Genomic DNA, 24,248 nt, shown 5'->3' on the forward strand with positions numbered 1-24,248 from the left:
CCAAAATGTTGTTAGTAGGGGCCTTTGGGTCCTATGGGTTGAGGAGAGGGGCCTCTGTGGATCATCCCACAGATACTTGATCAGTTTAGGATCTAGTGAATTTGAAGGCCAGGTCAACACCTTGTGCTGTTTTTCATGTTTTTTGAGTTGTCCCTAAACCATTTTTTTGTGTGTGTCTGTGTCATTGCTATGTGGTGGGGGTGCCTGGTCTGGTCTAGGTGGGTGGTACCTGTCCAAGTAACATCCACATGAACGGCAGGTCTAAAAGTTTCCAGCAGATCATAGTGTTGCCACAAGACGTTCAATATTATTTAGTTCTACTGTCAGTGGTTTTAATATTGTGGCTGATTGGTGTATATTGCAAATGTAGTAAGCTTTTAACATTATTGTTAAAAGCTTACTGAGTGTATACTTGTCAAAATACCAGTTTTAGGAAGTATTTGATCATTTCTGACATCTCTTCTAGTACCAAATACTGTTGAGTTTCCCTACACAATGTCTTCGTGTGAATATACAATAATTTGTTTAATTTAAGTGACTGAGTTACTGCTGAAAACGTGTTGTTCTGAGATGTGACAAAGAGCAGTTCGCAGCTGAAAAACAATCCTTGGATGTTTTTTAGGGCAAAAAAAACGTGTCTCAAATCTGTGATGAGGCTCCTTGCCTCAGGAGCTGCTGATCATCTTCTACACTGCAATAGTCCAGTCTGTCCTGACCACATCCATCACAGTCTGGTTTGGATCCGCCACCAGACATGACAGGGACAGACTGCAGAGAAGAGTCAGGTCTGCAGAGAGGATCATTGGCACTGACCTTCCCTCCAACCAGGACCTGTACCGGTCAAGGGTCAGAAAGCGGGCCAGTAAAATCTCCACAGACCCCTCACATCTTGGTCACAACCTGTTTAGACTTCTCCCCTCAGGCCGGCAATACATAGCGCTGTACGCCAAAACCACCCGCCACAAGATAGATAGATAGATACTTTATTAATCCCGAGGGAAATTCAAGCATCCAGTAGCAGTAACATACACTGAACATAAAATACAAAAGCTATATAAAAAATAGAAAGTGACTAGAAATAAAATGTTTATACAACTGTAAACTATGTTAAAAATATAAAGTGACCTGTTAGAAATATAAAGTGACCAGTAGAAGTAGAATATTTTTATAAATATGAGAGCTACAAATGGGAAAAAATGAATGAAAATCACAGTCACCAGATGTAGCAGAGGTAGACAGACATGGTAATGACAGAGTGTCCAGTAAGAGTGTCCAAGGACAGTTTCTTCCCCCGGGCTGTCGCTCTGTTGAACTCTGAGCAGTCACAGAGTGCGAGACCACTCACATGAACAAAACAATAACTCTGCACTACTGTATATAGTCACTGTACAAATGGTTTGGTGTATATATCTGCTCTTATTCTATATTTTATGTGTATAGATTGAGATTTATTTTATTGTATTTTATCTTATTTTTATTTTTAATTTTCTTTCACTTATTTAAGTTCGTGTATTTATGTACAAGAGAGCAAAGTTACCGGAGTCAAATTCCCTGTATGTGCACATACTTGGTCATTAAAGCGGATTCTGATTCTGTTTCTGATCGAGACATTTCCGACGGCACCTGAACGCCTCCCAACACGTGAAGCGTGCTCGTAGCCGCGCCCCTTCGTAGTAGGGCGGGGAGTCGCTGTTGTTTGGTTTCTGTTGATGTCAAAAAGTTACACAAGCGAGCGCCGAGCGTTTAGTAAAGGGCGGTTTCACAACCATAAACAAGGACTCACGCCTCCATTCACCATCCACATCCACCGGCTCCACCCGACAGCGCGGAGCTTTTATTACCGAGGAGACAGTTATAAAACAACAGTATCACAGACAGCGTTTAGTGTGCGGGTCAGTGCCTTTGACAGTCTCCTCCACGCCTTCTCTCCGTGGACGATAACCGTGAAAGAAACACGCTCTCTGCCTGCGCCTGACAAGCCCGTCTGAGCGGAAACAACTGGGAATACGCCGGCGCTCCGTGATTTTGTCTCAAAGTATTGCGCTGACAAGTGCTCCGCTGTCTCCTGTTGGTTCCTGAGCCACAAGTCGGAGGCTCCGCCGCGTTTCTATATCCACAGCTCGGGGGGCAACCGTGGCCTGTGATCCCCCCACCTCCTGCTAAAACAAAACAAACAAAAAAAAAACCCAAAACACTTCAACCATGGAGCTGGGATCAGTGATTTTAACGACCGGGTGCTCCGTCGGATTTTTCAGACTTGTCAACACTGGGGTCGGTAAACTGTCCATACCCGAGTCTGCCTGCAGGAATGCGTGGAAATGGAGAAACATCTCCACGTCGTTCGTGCACAGCTTTATCACTGCGATATGGGCAGTGCTTTGGTGAGTTTTGGTGATGTCTTATTAGATTATTAATTTAAAATGATTGGTTTTTATTTGTGTAACGCTGATTCTGTGTTGGTTTGTGTTTGGTGTTTTTGGCGCGACTTTCTCAGACATCTTCATTAACTGTAGTTTTTCTCGTTTTATGCTCCCTGATTGTTGTCCAGACATAAGCTACTGGTGATTCCTGTAACCCAGAGCCTTTTATATATTCTATATTTTTATACTTCATCATGCTTTATTGCTTATACTGCTACTTGCACATTTGTGTTTGGATCTATCTATCTATCAATGACATGTTGTAGTTGGATTATGTGTAAAGACCATGGGTGCAGATCCCGGGGGGGGGGGGGGGATGGGGGGGACATGTCCCCCCCAATTTGTGAAAAACATGAATTGTCCCCCCCAATAAAAAATTATCGAAATTGAACAAATGTATTTTCAGATTTCACATTCTTCACATTTTAGATTCACATCTAAAAAGAAATGATTGGTATGGTGCCATGGTATGAGTTGCATACCGACAAAAAACAAAAATCACTTTTGTGTCCCCCCCAATCCTGACATCGGATCTACACCCCTGGTAAAGACATTGCTCTCTCATAAAGCTCCACAAACTTTTATTATTTTTTCTCAAACTTTAAAATGCTTTGTCCGACCGTCTGTTCCAGCTTCTTCGTCCAACCACAGATGGCTGAAGACCTGATAGAAACCCACTGTGTGTTTTCTCATGCGCTGGTGTCGTTTTCAATCGGTGAGTAGCACTTGTCGCAGCTGAATGGGTTGTTGGTGGTGGATGGAAGGGGGGGCTCAGAGGTGAGTGCTGCCATCCTCAGGTATAGAGTCGAGGCAAGTGACTCGAACCCACCCCCAGCTACTCTCATTTCCCTTCAAAGCGCCAGTCCCACTTTGAGCTCAGAGCGTTCATGCAAAACCTTCCTTTCGCCAAGCTAACGCAAGTCACAGCTTGACAATTATTTATATTAGTTTAGTGGCTTGTGTAAGAGAGATCTTTTGACTATGAGACCAGTGTGCTTTCATAGAGTTACCCATTTCTCAAGTCACGGTTATTCATTGTTCATACTTACAAAATACCACAGTTACAGTGATAAATTACAAGGTTTACCAGGGGCAGGCTGACCTAAATTAAAATATTCTCCCAGCCTTTATCTATGTATGCATTGTAGCAGCTACTGGGGTGTGTCCTAAGAGCTGTGCACTCTCCCTCTGATTTGACTCTATTAAATATAGCTTTGTGGGTTTTGATACTGGAATTCACCATGCAGGCTCCAGAGACGTCCACCACCTGCATGCATAAATTAGATTTTTCCTGATTTAATTTCTAAAACCTAGGTGCGCGTGCTACCTCGACATTCTTAAAATAGCAGCTCGCCACATTTTTCTCTCCCCCTATTAAAGCGCCTAAATCGGTGGCACGTGAGCCCTCTCAAATCCACCAAATTTATTGGATGCGTGCCGGGGGTGGGGGGGGAGCGCAGAGGCTCCTCGAGGGATTCCCGGGATGTTTGGCATTCTTTCTGGAAGCCTGGCCCTGGACGGTGGCAAGGCGAGGAGCAGCGCTGGTGTGTGAAGATCAATGGGGGGCATTATGGTCGGTCCCCCCCTTGGCACCACGCGCAACCTCGTACGGTCGTGTGACATCACCGAGGCAGCAAGTGCGCAAAAGAGTCAGTTGATCCGTGCAAGCTGTCCGCAGCAGATACCGGTGGTGCGAGGAAGGGGAGCTCGATCGCTGCCAGAAATGTGGTGTGCATCTCAGACCTCAGCAAGTTTGGAGTTATATGCATTAGATTTGTCTTGTCCACTGCCTAGAACAATGTCTTTTCTGTGAGTAAAGACACTTTCTGTGTTGCTGTTTCACCCAAAGAATATCTAGCTACCTCTAATACATAAAAAGACACAGACCTCAAAAATAAGACTTGCTGATGTTGACGTGCTGCAGTAACACAGTGGGTAATAGGCTAAGGTGTCTTCATCAAGTTTTATGTGAGTCATTCACACACAGAGTCATTGTAGTCATGTGACAGCCTGAAAACCTGTGTGTCACACAGGTTTTCAGGCTGTCACATGACAACTGGTTTAAGAAAGGAATGCCCTGTTCATGTAGACACGCTATCGAATCTCCCCGAGAAGATCCTGAACTGGAAAAACAAACAGACACGTTCCTTGAGAGGCTGTCGTCACCGACGTATTCTTTCCGTCCGTGTGAGGTTTGGTTGGGCAGCCGTTGATAAGAAAGCCGTGTCCGATTCACTTGTTGTTATCGTGAACGTTATCTGTGCAGAGCTTAAAAGTGGCATCCTGGCCTTGTCACAGAAAGAGAGAAGCTCCTCTTACAAAAAAACATCTATTTCTGTTTCTCTTTCTCACTCATTCTTTATCACGCCTTCATGTTTGACAGTCGGTGCTGAATGAATCATTATAAAAACACGGGGTCAAGATAAGGTTAATAAATTATTTTCCTTTTCTTAATTTCTATTAGGTTGCAATGTACCTTTTACTTGTACTTGTTTTCCTCGAAAAGCAATAAAAAAAAGTTGTTCACAAAAAAAAAAAAAGATAAGGTTAATAAGTTAATAAGACACACGTGCTCTCGTTGGCTGTTTATGGCAAAACCTGACCCAAACCTAACCTCTTGTTAAAAAAAAAAATCTGTTTTTTAAAGGCGTCATTGTCTTGTCCGTCCATTGTCAGCGCGCCTATTAAAGAGCTTGACGGCAGCGGCCATTTGTTCCGCGGCTCGTAGCGTATTGTTTGAGGTGAGCGGAGCCCAAGCGTCTCGTCGCACCGACAGAAGGGTCCTGGGTGTCAGCCTTCCCCGCACGAGGGGGTTAATTCCTGCCGCACCAAAAAGCCCAGGGCTCCCTCCAGCCCCTCCGTCTCCGTCCTCAACCCTTCATTATTTTTCCAGCATTCTGAAAAGGCTGTCGCCATGGATACGGCTGGTGGCGGGAAGGGGGTGGGGGTGGTGGATATGAATAGCCCCCTCTCCGAGACGCATCTTGGTTTCCATCGCTGTCGTCATGGAAGCAGGGCCCCCCTCTGACACACTTGATCAGCTGAAGGCTGCTCTTGTCCAAAGAGTCTGTTTGTGTTTTGTTTTTGGTTGATTAATGAACCAAAAGACGAGACATTAACCAAATGCTGTCTGTCCCCACAGGTTACTTCATCTATGACTTCTTTGACATGGTTGTCTACCAGAAGCTGAATCAGTCCTGGGAGCTGCTCTTTCATCACGCCGTGGTAGGCCTTTCAGTCATTTAAAAGAAAAAGAAACGGTGCTCTGACATTTTACATTTTGTCCAGACGATGTTTCACCTTAAAGACCGGTGCTTCTGTAACCTCTGATTCGTGTAAGGAGTCATCTGCCTTGACCAGTCAGACGATCTCCCTCCACGGTAGTCACTGAATAGACGGATTCCAGACTAAAACCCAGACGCACCTGTCACAGAAGTAGAGATGCGAGAAAGACAAAATACCTGTCTTTCTCGTCTAGTCGCGAAGAACAAGGGAGACAGGAACAATGAGACAATCATTCCTGTGTGACAGCCCCCTCTGCTATGCATTCAACCTTCTTTCGCTCTTTGAGAAACACTCAACTCCACTCGACTCCCCCGTGTCTCTCCACTTAAATACACACAACGGTTTCCTATAAAAGCCAGTTATCTTCATGACACGCTGACCCTGAGCAGGCTGACACGTTGGTAACGGAGGAGCGGGTCAGATGAGTGAACCCTTCCTCCGTCCTCGCATTTAAACACCATGGAAAATAAACAGGGAAGTGGCCTGAAGTGGCAATATACAACAACATCCTGGCTGTATATTTTCTTTCCCCACTTCTGGTTGCCTGACCCATATCCAGGACCACGCTGGCGTTGTTGGTGTGGCTTTCTGTTGCCAAGCTTTTGCTGTTGTTATTGCAGTGTATTATTCACCTCGTGATTGAGGTTTTGTAGGAACTATCTCTGCCCCGTCTGGGGTATGTTTGTTCTGTGCAGTGGCCAGGATTTATGTGTGTGTTTGCGTATTAATGCAGGAATATTTTCCAACCTGAAGTATGTGGAAATATTTGTCTGTAAAATTTAGAAATCAGGTCACTGAGGATTTGGCTTGTGCAGCATAAAGACTACAGCACATTGCATTCGTACGTTCCAGTTGCACACGAGTAAATCATACCATGCTTAAAATACATACCAAGATATATATACGTGCTATATATAAATGCCATCCTAGAAAACCTCGTGGATACCAACTCCTTCTCACATACACTCTGGGAATTTTTATATCGACATGGAGGCTAATTCTGTGTCTGGGTTTCGTCAACCAGCATATTTCTCTAGTAGGTTTCATAGGTAAATGACTGTGAGATAAGATTTGGTCATTTCCTTGCAACAAATACTTGGCCTAACGACCAGCATGACGAATCACATCACGTACAAAATCTGCAATTAATACCAAGTTAGAAAGGGTCGCTGGAGGAGGCCCGCTCTCTCGGCTTATTGCTCATTTATTTGCAAACTATTTTGGCAGTAAATCATTGGCCACCTCATGTTTTTCCTCTAGATTTTGGCAGTTTTTACTGAAGTCAAAGGTCAAAGTCTTCACCGGTCGTGATGCGTCCGTTAGCGTAGGAGTTAACCAAGGGTCGTGTGCTGATTTTAGTTCCAGTTTGTGAGATTCGGGGTTCGTAAACACTCACAGCACCACCCGTCTCGTGGGTGGCAAAGGTCTAACACAGTTTGAGAGAAGATCGAACCCTATCCCTTTTTATATTTATTTGTTTTTTGAAAGTCGTGCCTTTTCTCCTTCACTTCCTGGAAGTCCAGTGAATGGGCGCTTTGGCCACAGCCAGCTGGCTTCAGATTGTCATTAGAGTGTGGGAGGGACGGAGGCTTTTTTCTCATTCACACGGCTCTCTGTGCTTCACAGCGAGCGAACTCTCTTTCTCTTCACTCCCTTCGTTTCACTATTGTACCATCATCAAGACTTTCATTCATTCGGCTCTGTGATGCTCCCTGCCTGATTTACAAAGGCCATCCTCCCCTCTGGTCGTTTGCAGTCTTCACCTCATCTGGGTTACTTTTCTTTACACTTATTAGCTTGTGTTTGTTCTTTTCTTGTGACCGGTATAAATTAGATTACTGCTTTAGAGGTTCATAAAGAAAAAAATCAGGGCTTGATCTGAAGTCCTAGGAGTTTTCCCAGTGGGTTAGCACTGAACCAAGTAGGAGCAGCTGGTCATACGGTCAGGAGCAGGAGGCTGCTCTCTAGTGAACCTTCTCCTCATAGTGGCAGCCAGCTGACTCATTTTCCTTCTTCTCTTCACACCAGTCCTTCATTCTCCTTTTTTTTTTGTTTGTTTTTTTTTTAAACAAATCTATGGTGACTTGTGCACACTAAAACGTAACGGTGGAGATTAGTTCTGTTCGTCTTCATGTTAATACATGCAGTCACACTGTGTGCCTACCATCCCGCCTTTAAAGCATTTATGTGCGACTGAACAAACAAGGCGGTTAAGATTATCGCAAAATCAGGAGGGAGCATATAGGTGGTTTCTGTCTGACGCTGACTCTGCTGACAAGTGTAAGCCTTAAAACAACACAGGCAAGGAATTACTTTGTCAAACCTTGTATGGGCTGAACGTGATTTGTGTTTGAAAACTGGTGTAAAAAATGAACTTCAACCTGAACATACTGTACAAGTACTCCGATCAGGCACAACATTATGACCATTGTATAGGTCTTTGAATCAGTTGTGACTCATCAGAGAAAGACATGGGCCTTCTGAGGGTGTCCTATGGTGTCTGGCAACAGAATGTTGTTAGTGGGGGCCTTTGGGTCCTATGGGTTGAGGGGACTGGCCTCTGTGGATCAGGCTTGTTCCAGTGCATCCCAAAGATACTTGATCAGTTCGGGATCTAGCGAATTTGGAGGCCAGGTCAACACCTTGTGCTGCTAGGACCTTGTTCCTAAACCGTTTTTGTGTGTGTGCCTGAGTCAGGATGACTACTGCCAATTAAGGAGTGTCATTGCTATGGGGTGGGGGTGCCTGGTCTGGTCTAGGTGGGTGGTACACGTCTAAGTAACATGGATGACAGGTCCAAAAGTTTCTCAGCAGAACATTGTATTGTCACAAGATGGTCAATGTTATTCACTTCTCCTGTCGGTGGTTTTAATGTTGTGGCTGATCAGTGTATAGAGCAATTATACAGCGATGTTTGTTCACTTTAATGGTTAAGATTATAAAGTGGACTGTTCAGCCTTAAAATGACCTGCCTTACAGTTTCTAGCTACATGATCGGCTCTTTCAAGTTGTAACCAGAATTTTAAATCATCGCACAATCTCTCTTCAGGTTGTGACTACAAATGCATATTTAGTTATTCCTTCCTCTTGTCCTCGTTTCCGCCTTTTCATTGTGAGGGTTTTGTTTGGTGTACATCCATATAGTGAAACAGCACGTGGCCATACACGAGTTTTCCTGATCTGTGTTGTCGCCGCCTAGGAGAAATAGTAAAGTCAAACATTCCATGGAAAGTTTTTTTTTTTTTTTTACCCTCGTCTTATTGACTGAAGTCGAGATTACTGCTTCTTATTTCCGTCTGAGAAAAAAATGTGAGCCCTGCCACAGTCACTCACGCCTGATGAGATCCTGCCATAACCTCATGCTTCCTGTGGAAAACAGGAAGGTCTGATAACTCTGACTGAAATAGTGTGGCTTCTTCTGAGGAGCTTAAATTAGTCATAAATCTATATATAACATAACATAACGTAACGCATAATGCTTTAAAAAAAATCTGAAAATTATCATAATTATCATAATAATAATGAAATAATAATGTTTTCATAATGAGCATAATCAGTTGGCCTCTTTTGAGCTCAGTGAACTGTTCAATATATGTTACTTCTGGTAAATAAAACCCCTAACCCCCATGTTGAATCTGCCTCATTTGCCCATGACTCTCGGAAATAGTGAGCTTGTAATTAAAGATGCCAAGCAGAGGCAGAAGGGCACTTTTATTTATTTTTCCCCCCACGGAGAACGAAAGCATGTGAGTAACGATACATCTAATGCTTCTTATTAACGATACACGGTGGAAACACCAAGAATCAGATTTAACCCTTCTGCTTCACCTTGGCCCTCTCACGTGGGGTTTCCAGTTTTGCTGCATGTTTTCAGTTTCCTTCCACTGATGCGTCTCACTCCTCTTTCATTAGGATGAATTTAGTTATCTTTGCGGAGAGGGACCAAAGCAGACGCTCCTAGGGCACCACAGGTTAAGTGGCTGTCTCCTCCTCCTCTTTTACTTACTGCAGATCTAAAGCAGCATACAATATTGACGTCATCGTTTGCACAGACTCCCTAAGTTTAGCTAAATGAGCTGCTCTTTCAAAAGAAGTTTGGTAGGACTTTGTAACACCCTGGGGAAGTAATTAATTTCTCAACTGCCTTCTGCTGTTTCCCAATTTTGCAAAAACCGTCCCATGTGGTTTGACGTTAATATAGTAAAATACAGAATGATTAATCATTCGTCACATTTCCTCAGGTTCGAATGACGTAAACGTGTAAAACCGTTGCTGCAAAAACTTTAATCAGGGCGGTGGGAAAGGTTCAGATCTTCCATAACATTCTCAGAAGCCCTTCAGCTGAGCGTGTTCAAGCAGTGAACAGATTAGCCTTCAATTACTGTTAGAAGGATCTTCAGTCTTTGTCAAGAAACACGTCGAAGGTGTTGATTATCAGATTTCTATTTATCACTGGCGCAACAACACACGTGTCTTTGTTTTCCCGTTACCCGGAAACCACCTCAGCCATGTTTGTGATGTTTTGGTCTTCATGGTTCCTCTCGTACCAACGTCAAACATGAGAGGATCTTGTCTCGGTTTACAAGGAATGTGAATAGATGTCGCGTGGTGTAGTCTCACGTTGCTAACAAGGAATGTCCCGTATGGAGGCGTGAACATACTGTATTCGTGGGCGCATGTCAGCAGTTACTCGAAGATCCTTTACATCCACCACCTATGTGGAACCTGATTAACCTGAACGCCTGTTTCAGCCTCTCGTGTCGTCACTTCTTTCATTGCCTCAGCTTCTTCCTTTTGCAACCGCCGCTTGTTTAAGGAAGCCTGATGTGGCGGCAGAATTTGTAATCCGTAAAGACTCGTTTTGTTTGAAGAGTCCATTGTTACTGCTTTTTCCTCACGTTCATCCAAACATCTGAAGCTCTGCCGGTTTGTTTCCTGGTGGATGTGCTTCCTCTAGTGGCAAATCTTTTCATGCTTCAAGCTGCTCTGACTTCTTGATATTTCATAGCTGCAGCTCGCTTAGATTTTATGGTATGTTTTTGTTTTTGCTAGCCGGGCCTCGGATATGTTTGGTATGGGCTCTGCCACTTCTCCTTTTTTGACCCACACTTCGGTGTGGTACGTGGAGCGAGGGTTACTTCTCCACGTCTCCCGTGTCGAACACAAAGTGAGCTGCTGGATCGTCCTTTTGTTTTCGCTGAAACTTCAGCAGAACAAACTGTTAGCTTAGTGAGCTGAGTGAGCTTGAGCAACTGAAAGTCAACAATATCATGCCACATACTGAGGATGATCATGACCAGTGGGATGGCAGAGAGAGAGAGAGAGATTGCAACAGAGAATGGAACGCGTACATGAGTTTTTATGACAAGAAATATTGTGTGGTGTGTATATATATGTGTGTGTGTGTGTGTCTGTCGCATTTTTTGGCGGGAAATCCCACAGGTCCCCCCTGCTCTGTGTATACCCAGACAGGAGGATAGACATCTGGTCTCCACATGAACCACAGGCTCCTGTGAGCGACACACACTGAAAACCTCCGACTTCCTGAGAGGGCTTCTGCAAAAGCGTACTACTCCCCCTTCTGTGCTGCAACCCCACTCCATATATCACACACGCTGCCTTGTTCTCCTCCCCCCTATCCTCATATGACTTCCAAACATCTCCCCCGTTCCCACTCATCCTCCCACTCTCTGCAGCTTGCGCCGCCCCCTCACATGGCTACGGACCAATGAGCCTCTGTGTGTTGGTAGCATTTGTGTATATCTGATTCTTCATGGTATGTCCAGCACTGAGGAATTTCCTTGTCCATTGTTTTGGTGTCAGAAGCAGTTCACGATGCATGCCGATGATGCCGAGATGCATATAAGCGCATTTTCACAATTTATTGTAATTGCACACCAGAATATAAACTTGAATTTGTCCTTTACCGTGCGCATCAGTGAGGGAAATCTTGATGCTTATCAAAACAGCTGGGAGTGTTGTAATGTAGCGTCTTCATCTTACAGTTAGACAGCAGTAAAGAGCAGTTGTGTTACGAACACACGTGCCATGCTTTCCAAAAAGGCTGAAAAAGCAGAGGGCCCCATAACAACAACAAAAAAAAAAACATTTGTCCCGGTTGGCATAGCAACCAGGAATGCCTTTTTTAGAGGCATCCGTCCATCAGCGGGTTTAGAAAACAGTGGGAGTCGACTCTCGGGTAACCGATGAGTCCTCTCTGGTAAAAACAGGGTTGGGCAGAGTGGGAACTGTGCGTTTGTTCTGCGCGGCTGCCACACCTAGTGACCTCAAAAGCAAGCATGAAGAAGGTGGAGAACAAGCTTGGCGGAGGTCCAGCGGCGGCTCTGGGAATACCACAGCACTTGCGTATGATTCCAAAAGCGGCGTGGGCGTGCGTGCGAGCATGTGAGGGTGCAGCGTACGAGCCGCCGTGCGCTGAGCATTTGTAGTAAGTGGAGAGAGCCGGTTCATTGTCTCATTGTGTTCAGCAAACCATGCAGTGGAAATAAATCTACTATTACCAACATCATATCTGTCCGTTCACAAACAGAGAAAGCAGGAAAATTGATCTAATCACATGACTGGCTAACTTAGCTTAGCATAATCATTGAAAACGGGAAGCAGTAGCTAACCGTGCTTTGTCTAAAGGTTCTCTCAGCAGCAGCAGCAGCTCTTAAAGATTTTCATTAACATGTAATGTCTTCTTAGTAAGTGTGTACAAATGCACAAATGCAAATATGACAAGTCGTGGTTGTCCTGGCTGAGTGAAGGAAAGCTAGAGCCATGCTTACTGTTTCCTGTCTTTCCAGTCTTTGCGCCAAGTTAAATTAACTCACTACTGGCTGTGGCTATGTGTTTACAGTACAGACGTCTCGTCACGTCTAACTTGCATTAAAGAAAACCAGGAATTTTTTTTTTTTAAATGCTGAGCTGTTACTTTTAGTATATTATATAATAACAGTCAGTTTTGGAAGCACCGTATTGGAGTACGACTGTTTCCACGTGCATCTGTTCTGCCTTTCTTTGCAAAAGTACGCCACAATGTGTTACAACCATGAACAGTTTGGCATATCCTCAGATCTCAAGAGCTTTCAGGTGCTTCCTGGTCCTAATGGCTTTTAGGATGCTGTGGAAAAGTTCATCTTTGTGTTTTCATTTAATGTTCCTTGGATGCTGCGAGGTAATGGCAGTCCAGACCACTTCTCCGTCCTCCACGCCGAATGCCTGAATACCTCAAGTGACCAAGATTCACCAAAGACTCACCACCAGACAATCGTAGGCTCCCACCCTGATGTTTCCTGTACAGATAAAAGGGGAAAAGCACTCACTCTCTGGACTCGAAGTAGCGCACACACTTGCAAATGAATAGCCGCACATTTCTAATTGATCATTTTTACCCTGAGTAATCGCATTTGCTGAGGAGATGTCCGTGACACAGGCGCTGTCTGCTGACCACAGTTAACGCAGGTCGCATGATAGTAGTTATGACCACCACCCTTCAGTCCTCCATAGTCTTTTCGATCTTTGGACTTCCTATGTGGTTGTGTGTGGTTGTGTGTGTGTAATCTTTACTGTCTCATGTTTCCTAGCTCCACAGCCTTCCCTCCATTTTCTCTCACAATCTTTGAGCTGTTGTAAGGCCCTCCCTCCTGCTGGTCTGACTAACATCGGATGGCTAGCGTCTGTCTGTTGAGCTTCCTAAAAGCTTTCTGTGCATCAACTTCACCAGGTTATTTCCTGCCCCTTTGTGACCTGTGTCAAGGAAGCGCTGCCAGTCCACTAATGGACTTTTAGGAAACGTATCCGTGTTATGCGCTTATCTCAAGAGCGCAGGGAGTAATGTATATGTGTTTTATTTCATCTGTATTCAGTGTAGACATTTGGAGCTGTAATCGATAAAATAAAAGCCACATTCGTTCATCTTGACTAAAACATGCAAACAAGACTCCGTCACACCTAACACTGGTCACATTTAATCACAGGCGTGTATGCAAATCCTGTTCTGCTTTCTCTTTCTTTGATTTCAATATGAGTTTGCTTTTTCCTGACACTATTTATGTATGAATGAATTACACACCGATCAGGCATAACATTATGATCACCATCCTAATATTGTGTAGGTCTCCCTTGTGCCTCCAAAACAGTTGTGACTCATCAGAGAATGGACATGGACCTTCTGAGGGTGTCCTGTGGTGTCTGGCAACAGATTGTTGTTAGTGGGGGCCTTTGGGTTGAGGGGAGGAGGCTCTGTGGATCAGGCTTGTTCCACTGCATCCCACAGATACTTGATCAGTTTGGGATCTAGTGAATTTGGAGGACAGGTCAACACCTTGCGCCGTTTTTCATGTTTTTTGAGTTGTTCCTAAACCGTTTTTGTGTGTGTGCCTGTGTCAGACTGCATCCTACTGGGGATGGCTGCTGCCATCAAGGAGTGTCATTGCTATGGGGTGGGGGTGCCTGGTCTGGTCTAGGTGTGTGGTACACGTCTAAGTAACATCCACATGAATGCCAGGTCCAAAAGTTTCCCAGCTGAACATTGAATTGTCACAAGATGGTGCAGATGGACGTTCAACTAGTTTTCTCGAGATGAAAGGCAAACATGTTGTAGACCCGCCCTCCCATTAGGCCTGTTGATGCCTAACTCTCTGTTTGGAGTACGTCTGCCAGCCCCCCCACACCTTTGACCCCTTGCTCTGGGGGTTTCAGGCCGGGTTTTGTAAAGCGTCTTGAGACGATTTGTATTGTTATTGACGCTATATAAATAAAACTGAATTGAATTGAATTCTGTTAATGACAATCCTTTTTTAAAAAAACAAAACAAAAACATCACACAAGCACATACAGGTTTAGTTGTGTTAAACTCCTGCGAGCTTCCTGGGTGAATGACCTCCAATAACGTCCTGCATCATCCTCTTTCACTAACATGCGTCCCTCACGCTCCCTTTTCACTGTAACAGAAGGGTTGCGACCGTGCCGAACCTGAAATTCTCCTCCTCCTGACTGAGTCACCGAGCAAGTTATCGGGGAAACTGGTTTGACATCTTAATAAAGCAGCTTTGTGTCCACTGTGGCTGTGACAAGGTATGTGTCAAAAAGGGAAGACGAGCCGAGTTTCATTGTAAAGCAGGAGAGCAAGATTCTTAGATTAAGAGATAGAGAGAGATGGATACTTCATTAATCCCAAACTCAGAAATTTCACTCAGCATACCATACATAATATATAACAAAAAAAAAGTTTTACACAAACATCCATTACATACACAGCTCTTTAAGTTCACACAATGCAGTAAACCTGAGTTTTAAATATGCTGCTGCAACATCTGTACATATCCTGATGTCTATAGTCCTCATATCATATTTTTCCATATATATACTCTGCACTCACTGCTTCTGCACTTCTGGTTGGATCCTAACTGCATTTCGTTGCCTTGTACTTGAACATGCATAATGACAATGAAGTTTAATCTAATCTAATCTAATCTAATCTAATGACAGAGGCAAAGTTGGCTGCAGCGGAGTATGTGCTGAAACTCTAGCTGAAAAATCCAAGATGGTTCTGATGCTCTAGATAAAATAGAGTCTTTGTGTTTAGAAAAAGGATTACAGTTTAAAAAAGAAAGTGATGTCACGGACAAACATGAATTTCCATTGGTGTTCGTTTCCTGTCACTCGTAAATCGATAGACAAACTAGATATCGGTTTAAAACTACATTGTTTTGCAGGTCGTACACCTTTTCTGCGCTGGACAATAGGTTACGTTGCTGGTATAGATAATTACATTATTTGATAACCCAATCGCTCATGTATATGGGAAACTTCAGGTGGTCGAGGGGACGGCGTTGAGTTCACCTGTAGGCCTTTGTCGTTTGTACTATTTGACAGTGTTTGTGTAACTGCAGTCGCTGCCATGCGAGAGTTATGTACTTTGAGATTCGATAAGCAAGTCTGTTGACAAAAGGTGGAGCCTGTCTTATGTCTGCTGTGTCAGTAATGTATGGATGTGTGAGTAGCGTAGAGGGTAGTACGTGTGCTGCCACGTCAAGACATGATTTCCATCCAAACTTATACGATATATGAGAGAACTAATGGCGGCTTATAGCACATTTCATGGGTGCAGCAGCTGGATTTATACTTCTGTGATACGTATCAGTTGTAGGTACAAAACAAGACTGGTAGTTGTGGCAAGTAGCTGTCAGTATTTATTGGTACCTTTCATCTTGACACGAACTTTCTCACCGTGTGAACTTCAGTCATATCTTTTTTTGACCTCCTTTGAAGCTAAAAGTCAGGGATTAGGGATTTCATGTTCTTCTGTGATAGAGCGTCTTCCTCCATACCATCCTTTACGGTGCTCGCATACCGTCTCTAGACCCAGCGTTACACCCTAAAGTGGGAAAAGGTCCCTCACCAGGGTCTAGGTTAGGTTACATCTAATTGAGTCCACAGGGAAAAAATGCAGCGAGCAAACATTCACGCTGCCTTGTTTTTCAGCCCTTTGTCTGAATTTTCTACAGGTGGCTGTGAGAGAAGTGGCTGAGCTTATTAACAACTGTAACTATAACTATATATACTATAACTATAACTAATACTATGAGACTAGAAGTTGCGAAAAGTTGAAAAATCATTCCTTAGCTTGGAGAAATCCCTTGGTAGAACAAACTCACCACAAGGTTTTAATAGCTGTTTGGAGCATGTGATTAGATATCACAGTCTTAATCAGCAGAAGTTAGTTCTTACACCGTTCAGATTTAATTTTGTTTAATGACTTAAATGGATCTTGGCGTTGCGGAAAGAAGGTGTGCCCACATGGTATTAATCATATTTAGGAGCTATACATTATGTTTCAAACTAACCAAGTAGCCCTTTCAGATCCATTCATTTTCTGTATCTGCTTGTCCTCTGGAGGGTCACAGGGGGGCTGGAGCCTATCCCAGCGGGGTACACCCTGTACAGGTTGCCAGTCCATCGCAGGCCTAACACAGATAGACAGACAACCATTCACACTCACACCTATGGCCACATTAGAATCACTAATTAACCTAACAAGTATGTCTTTGGACAGTGGGAGGAGACCAGAGTATGTTGAGAGAACCCAGAGAGGACACAGGGAGAACATAGAAACTCCACCCAGAAAGGCCCCAGTCAGCCGATGGATTCAAACCCAGAACCTTCTTTCAGATCCAGTTAAAAATAAATAAATCTAACCATATCTAATCTTATTTTTAGATTAGACTGAAGCTCACTGTGTTTGAAGCGGCACAACTTAATCCTTATTAATACCCATCGTGGTTTAAATCCGGGTATCCATTTTGGATGCGACAGGTGTCATTACTGTGTGTGTTTCTGTCTGACCACAGTCCTGCCTCTGCTGCTAAGTCAAGCTTAGTCCTGCAAATCCAACTAATGCTGAATCAATTCCACCGTGGATAGATCCAGGAGCTGGTATGTGGGGGTTACAGTGAGCCCCCCTCAGCAGAGGCTGCTGACAGCAGTACTGGTAGTGAGGGTTGGGCCAGGTCCTTCATGAATGACTAACACAGGCTCACAGAGAGAGAGAGAGCTGACGGGATCAGTTTTTGGCTAGCTGATGGTGCGTAGCTGTCTGCTCAGTCATTTGAGGACATCATCACCTGATGGTGACCTGCTGTAGTCAGATCAGTTTTCAGTCACCTCCCTAGTGGCATTTTTGCGCACTTAGTCTTTTATTGTTCATCTTATGCCTTATATACTCACCCTCAGTGGCCTTGAGAAGGTAAAGTGTTACCGCTTGTGGCCCTGTGAGCAGCTATGCTATCAGTGGTCATACCGAGATTAGCCAACGGATGCCCGCAATTGGCTGACGGAACAGCACAAACACAGTAAAACAGAGCCGACCATAAAATGCATGCATTATGAAAGCCCAGGAAGTCAACAGTTGTCCATATGTAAGAGTTTTTATAAGCCTCCCCTTTCTTTACAACATCATAAAGTAGCGCACCGTCTTTGGTAATGAATGTGCCCTCGTAATTATATCATGAGGTTTCATAAGAACACGTTTTTGACCCCTGCACCCCCGTGTTCTGTAATGTTTTATCTGCCCCCATCAGATTAGACTTCAGATAAAGACCCCCGGTTGAAGCTGTGGCTTGGCGCTGGTATGTGTGTGTGCGCTTGTGTGTAAACAGGTGCTAGAACTCAGGTTAAACAGGGGGCATGGGCTTGTTTTTGAGTGTTCAGGATAAAAGATAAAGGTCCTGAGAGTTCTGAGTGTCTTTGCTTTAGGTTTGAACAATGGCAGCTGGGTGTGTCTGTATAACTAGAACGCTCACTTCTTTTGATGTAGATAGCTATTGTGATTATAAACTGAAGACAGTGTTCACCACAATAAATTTAGCGTCAAAACAGTTGCACTACACAAGCACAGCCTCTTCTCGCACATGTGTACCATGTTGATCCTTCGCCAAAGCACAGATTATGGTCAGTTGTGTCTAACTCCGTCCATCTCATCATCTGTCTCCTCCGTGCCGCCTGATTTCATCTGAGGTCAGCCTTCACTTGGAGAGCGATGGAGTCTGCGTTTTTAAAGGATAACAATTTGTGCAGTCCATCCTTGTCCTCTGTTTTGTTTGTTTTTTTTGCAGTTGTGTCTCGCTGTCCTGTATCTCATCCGTCACAACGTGGTGGTTTGGGAGCTCACAATAAAGCCTGCTTGTCCTTCAGCGTGACAGATTTGTTTTGTCCTAAGTCAAGGGTTCTGGATCTCATGTTGTTTCCGTCTGACCCAAAAAGATGTTGAATGACTGCCTTGAATTTTGTACAGGACTGAGTCGGACATTCACTCCTATAAAAAGAATGTAAACTTGCATGTAAACTGCATAAATTTTTATATTTAGGAAAATAAATTTTAAAAAAAATGAAGGAAAGTCACCAACAGAAAAATGTGATGGTTGCATACTTGTCCAATGATCACAAAAACACTAGTTACCAGTGTTTTTATTTGTTTGCTGTTGCCTACCTCGATGACTTTTAATAGCAGGGCGTCACGCCTTATTCATCGAGGAGTATGCGTAACACCTCATGGAGGCACTTGTGCAACCGCACTGAAATGTGACAGGAGGGTGACTGCAGTGGCCAGCACTGCTGTGTGATCTCACCTGTTAGTGAATGTGTTGTTTGGCTTCCTTTGGTACAAAAATATTCTCTCCTGTTGACATGACTGACTTCAATGACGTCGTGTTTTCAGTTTCCTCATTGTGATTGTTTGCCATCGTCACTGCGATAATACACAGGTGGTAGAGTTTAATTTGCAGTGTGGTCGTTCAGTGTGTCTTTGTGTCAGGGACAATCCTAAAAACAACATTTATTATTACTGATCGTCCTGGCCGTAGGTTGTCAGCTACTTTCCAGATTGCCTTTAAATTTAATGTGGAACTTTGCGGTTCCGAGAGATGGTTATTTTTATAAACTTCAGTAAAAGTTTCCACTTTGACCGACATTTATTTTCATGTCGGTGGAGTCTCTTTTCCCCGCTACAGCTAAGGTTACCTTCGTTGTTTTGATGCCATGGTCCTCCTCTCTTACTTTGGGTGAAGCGTGGTCACATCTGACGCCAGAGCACCGGAGGGAGGAACGCATTTCTCTGGTCGACTCTTGAAGCCGGGGCCAAACCAGACAGCACCTTCTCCAAGAAGAGAAGTAGTAATGTAGCTTCATGCTGTTGCAGTGGGTTGACACTTCTTCTGGTAGTCTTTCTATGGCCTGTTTGAGCTGCACCTGAGTGAGGACAAAGCTGGAATATTTAAAATGTCCAACAGTCTTAATTTGAGCTGACGCTGCCTTCTGACCGCAATTGGCAACAGTTCTCTGATTCAAAAGACCTCGCCAGCGCTAACGTTGGTTATGTATTGTAACCCCAGATTCTATGAGGAACAGTGTCCTACAATGATATCGGTATAGCCGGCGCGTCCCCAACAATTACAGAAAAGGTTGACTTTCCTCACATGCTTTCTGGTCTAACCTAAAACAGTGTGTTGCATGACTTTTTTCCGCGTTAGAGAATGCATCCTGTGACATCACGTGACATCACGTGAAACACACATGCACAAAACACAAGACACTGCTCACAATGAGCCACGACTAAAGAGATAAGCTTATTCTCTCACAGCTCTCTGTATCCCATGACCCTGTACTAACTTGAGACCGACAGTTACTTCGCCTTCCTCCACCGCCTCCTCTTCATTGCCAACATTCACTCTTAATGCGTAGACATGCGGGTATAGGTGGTACAAAGACTGAAGGTACGACCTCTGAATCCACCTCTAACGGCTGGATCTGACGGCGTGAGTGGATGCCGGCTCCTGTTTTGGTATAAACACTTTTCTGTCATCCAGATTTCGTACCTCAAACACGGTTGCCGTGAGTGTGTTGGGCAACAGCTTTCCCTTCAGTCACAACATGTCAGGTGCCCATGACCCTACCTCTTGATTGTAGTGTCAGGAGCTGTTATGTGTGTTTACCGTTGTCAGACTGGTTCTGAATGACGTTGCTGCCCCCTTGTGGAGTGTGTCTGCTGGTTACATCACAGGCTTTCATAAGCCCTACTCAGTGTGACCTTCCACGTTATCGAGTAATAAAAACGGTGTCAGAGGTGAAACATCTGAACCGGAAACTACGATATGTAACTTCAAAAGTTTATGTAAGGGTCACCAGGAACCAGAATCATTCAGACTGATCACTATTCATTTAGTATTTAGGTTATTCTAGCGTTTATTTGTTTGAATTAATTATCATTAACCCTCCATTCTGCACATGATATTAATATTTAACTGAAAAAATGTTCAGCTTCAACCATTGTATCATCCCTCCTTGCTGACCTCCTTCCCTCTGTCTTCCCCTTTAGGTGATCACCTGCTTTGGCCTCTCCGTGCTCTCCGCCCGCTACGTGGGCTTTGCCGTGGTGGCCCTGTTTGTGGAGATCAACTCCGTGTTCCTCCACCTCAGGCAGCTCCTGCGCATGTCCAACATCGCCACGGGCACCATGTACCGCGTCAACAGCATGATCAACCTGGGCACGTACGTGGTGTTTCGCATCAACACGCTGGCCTGGATGACCCGCTGGCTGGTGCTCAACAGGGACAAGGTGCCCCTCGTGGCCTACACGCTGGGCAGCTTGGGCATGGCCATCATGACGTGCATGAACATTGTCCTCTTCTGTCGGCTGCTCAGGAGCGACTTTTTAAAGAGCAGCACCCGGGAGAACAAGAAAGAGAAGGATATGTAGAGAGGAGGAGGAAGAGATACAAGAAGGATTAGATTTTTTTTTTTATTTTTTAATTTTTTTTTTACTCGTTACTGTATATTAACACCTGTGGCTGAGATTCGGTACCGTTTTGCCTCCGCGTGAAACAGAAGAACAGAAAGTGAAATCAAATGGCGTCTCCTCAAACACTGATCGCACATCCATTTCGCCATCAGCCTTAGCGCTGGCTTCAGTTTTGGCTTCTGCGCTTGTGTGCCGCAGTGATCCTCACACGAACAGTACGAGGCCTTGTAAAATGACACCAAGCGCCTTATCGTCCCGCAGGGTGTTTCGGCTAAGTCTGTTTTAAAATGTAGCTGGTGACAAGTGACGACGCACTGTTCATAAAACAAGCCCTCCAACTCTCGTGCATAAAGCCAGAAATAAATACAACAATATCTTTAGTTGCATTATAACAATAGCCTTTTATTCATAGTCTATATATTATAGATACGTATGTGGAGGTGAATGGGGTTCTTTTTTTCCCACCAAATCTCCTCAACTAAAAAAAACGCCTGCTACCTCAGAGAACTCGTAACAGTTCTTTGCCTCTTTCTAACATGAGCTTTGCTGTCAGTGTTTGGCAGATTATTAGCAAAGAAAAACAAAAATAAATGAATAAATAAACTTTTTTTTTGTCTATAGTATAAGCAATTTCAGCAAGATGTCAATCTAAGCTCAAGGAGAGAATAGTGTAACGCATTTAAAGTCGCATTTAAACAAAACAGAACAACTCGGAACAAGCTGCATGATATTTTGTGGACAAAAGGTTGAGGGGGCATTTTATGCTGTGTTAAATTCTATTTAAACATCTAGAAATCATGTTTTATGAATCAGTCACAAGAGGCTCTGTATTCTTTATAATTATACAGTATAACCCTAAAACAGCTTGTACCCCTCAGATCTCCACCAACCAGGTCTTTGTCTTGAAAGAAACGAAACAACATCGAGTCAGTTACGTTAGCAAAAGGAGAAAACCAGATATCCCATCAGCAATCAGCCATGTGTCCATCAGCGGTCAGTCCTGCTGGCTTGCAATCCTGTGAAAAGACAGGAAAGAAAAAAAAAAAGCTAAACGACGTAGATAGTGCTGTATTATAGACTGCCATACATATTTTGTAATTTGTATGTATGCCTGTAGTGTACAGTCTGCAGTAGGAGCTCTCAGATAGGCAGGAGTTGCCATTCTTCATTTAGCCAATGGGGGACAGCACATTCCTTTACACCACCTCAGTGACCTCGACGCAGCCACGACCACCGGAGACGGTGGACCTTCCTACCAGGCCTCCGCCGCCCCTCATTTGCCAATAAGCGCCAAAAGACGCAGAGACGTTCTTGAGGTGGGCGCCGGAGCAAAACGGGTTTGAGATCTGTGAATACAGCAAACTGCTTTACACGTGGCTGCTACGCGCCAGCCTCTTCTTCCAACTCGAATCAAAGCGTGAACAGTCCTCCTGGTGATATTTGATGCCATTTGTGTTTTGCGTTGTTGCTTCGCGTCTTATTTTTGTGTGTGCGTAATCAGTGTTTTGGTTAATTGTTTATCTTTGTAATTTATTTGTACTAAAAGACAAGCTGTGGATTAAAGATGAAATGAACACAATGTTCAAAAGGCTTTCCTGTTGTGAAAACGGTCGATTCTAGCCGATAGGATTGTGTTTGTCGTGTTTGTTGGAGGGCGCCTTGCTACTTTTTTTTTTTGTTTGTTTGTTTCCTCAGACACAATTTCCTCCGCTCGGTGTCTGTGAGAGCAAGGACTCTGTCATCTCAGCTTGAATCTGTTGATGTTCAAGCCCCAAAACCAGACTGTCAAACCGTATTATAAACACAGCAGCGTGATCGGTGTGTAAACTGAACATGCTCGCTTGCAGCTGAAAGGAAATGTCAAATTAAAAATTAAGCACTTAAAGCTGATAAAGTGGCAAAAAAAATAATAACTTTCTGTAACTCTGTCCACGTTAAACTCCAAACATCACTGCACTAACGAAAAATGACACTGTTTGGGAGAAGGCGGTAAAGTCTGGATCATCGTTGTTTAGGATCAGAGTGTCTCCTTGTTTGGATTTCTATTGTGAATGTTGATTTGCATTTATTTTTCTTTTAGAGCAGCTTTGTGGTTGTAGTGAAGACAGCTGAATTGAAGTTCTTTCTAACAAGCAAGCTTACACTTGTGAAAGTGTTGTACAAGGCTCTGTTAATGTTATTGAAGTTATGCATGTATGATATCATTTGATAATTGCGTTTTAATGAGATGTGATGAAACACAGCAGCCAAGTCCAGATGTCGCCTCGTACTAAAGTCTTAAAGACTCTAAGGGAACCCTTTTGTACTTCTCTCTGCACTCCACCTCCTGCTGCCTTTCTTTTTTTTTGTTTTACTGCCTCTATGGGTTCGACTTCCAATCACGTACCAATGCCTCAAGAAGATGTTAAGGTTTTATTTTTGTAGCTGTTGGACAAAACAGTTTCAGGATGTAGTTGCAGAGAAAGTAGCAGCGGTTGTGGAGCCTCATTCCTCATCATAAATGTGCCGATGGACTGCATTGGTTCTGGCCTCTTTTAATAGCTCCGCTATTAGAGAATGAGGAAAGACTAGTTAATCACAACCAACCATAATTACCACATCAATATGTCCTCCGCCATTCATTCATAAACTTTCTTTTTCCTGGTGATTGGTGAAGTAATACCAGTGGAGACTGTTGACACTGTGCGGCTGTTAAGAACTTAGGTCTCCTTCGTTAGGGAGGAAATAAAAAATGCTGTACGAAAGCAATGGAAACCAACTGAGCTTCTGCTTTTATTTTTATTTTTTTGTTTGGCGCATTAAACTGTCATATTTAAATATGACTGTGTAAATATAACTGTTTTATTTTTTCATGTTGTGGCAGAAATTGTTTTGTAATTAAATTTCCAGTTTATATGTTTATATAATGACCTTATTTGTTTAACGTGATAATAAAGATTGAAGAAATGAGTGGTGGCGCGTTTTTTTGGGCGCTGTAGTTCCTGATTGTGTCGGGATTTATACTGTATGTATGTCGTAAAGTAAGAGTCAAAGTCCTACAGTATGTGGGACGTTTTAGTCGAGGTTTAGATATAATAAGTAGGGCCGTCAAAGAGGCTGTAACACAATGTATTTAATTCACATCATTAGCAAAATGTCAAGTAAAATTGCTCATTTTGCAGGTTTAGTTGCCTGTGACAGAATTATTTCAGTATAATTAATGCAGCTAGCTTAGGCAGAGTTAAGTTTTCTATTTTTATTAA

At 43.7% G+C, this 24,248-nt stretch overlaps 1 protein-coding gene across 1 annotated transcript; it reads left to right on the forward strand.

Moving 5' to 3' along the window:
- The first annotated feature begins 1,183 nt into the window (after nt 1-1,183).
- Nucleotides 1,184-24,115, forward strand: tlcd2 (TLC domain containing 2). The gene is made up of 4 exons (XM_084559420.1): nt 1,184-2,381; nt 3,053-3,135; nt 5,563-5,645; nt 20,584-24,115. Exons 1-4 carry the CDS (start codon nt 2,203-2,205, stop codon nt 20,962-20,964), a joined length of 726 nt encoding a protein of 241 aa, XP_084415546.1. The 5' UTR covers nt 1,184-2,202; the 3' UTR covers nt 20,965-24,115.
- Nucleotides 24,116-24,248: the final 133 nt, after the last annotated feature.

This window comes from Chelon labrosus (assembly GCF_963514085.1).
Source record: "Chelon labrosus genome assembly, chromosome: 13".
Classification (NCBI taxonomy): domain Eukaryota; kingdom Metazoa; phylum Chordata; class Actinopteri; order Mugiliformes; family Mugilidae; genus Chelon; species Chelon labrosus.

Excerpts from the sequence above, each read along its gene's own strand:
- tlcd2 (XM_084559420.1), top strand. The coding sequence starts at position 2,203 with ATGGAGCTGGGATCAGTGATTTTAACGACCGGGTGCTCCGTCGGATTT. Across the intron at positions 3,136-5,562 it reads GCTGGTGTCGTTTTCAATCG|GTTACTTCATCTATGACTTC; the intron begins GTGAGTAGCACT and ends CTGTCCCCACAG. Across the intron at positions 5,646-20,583 it reads TGCTCTTTCATCACGCCGTG|GTGATCACCTGCTTTGGCCT; the intron begins GTAGGCCTTTCA and ends CTTCCCCTTTAG.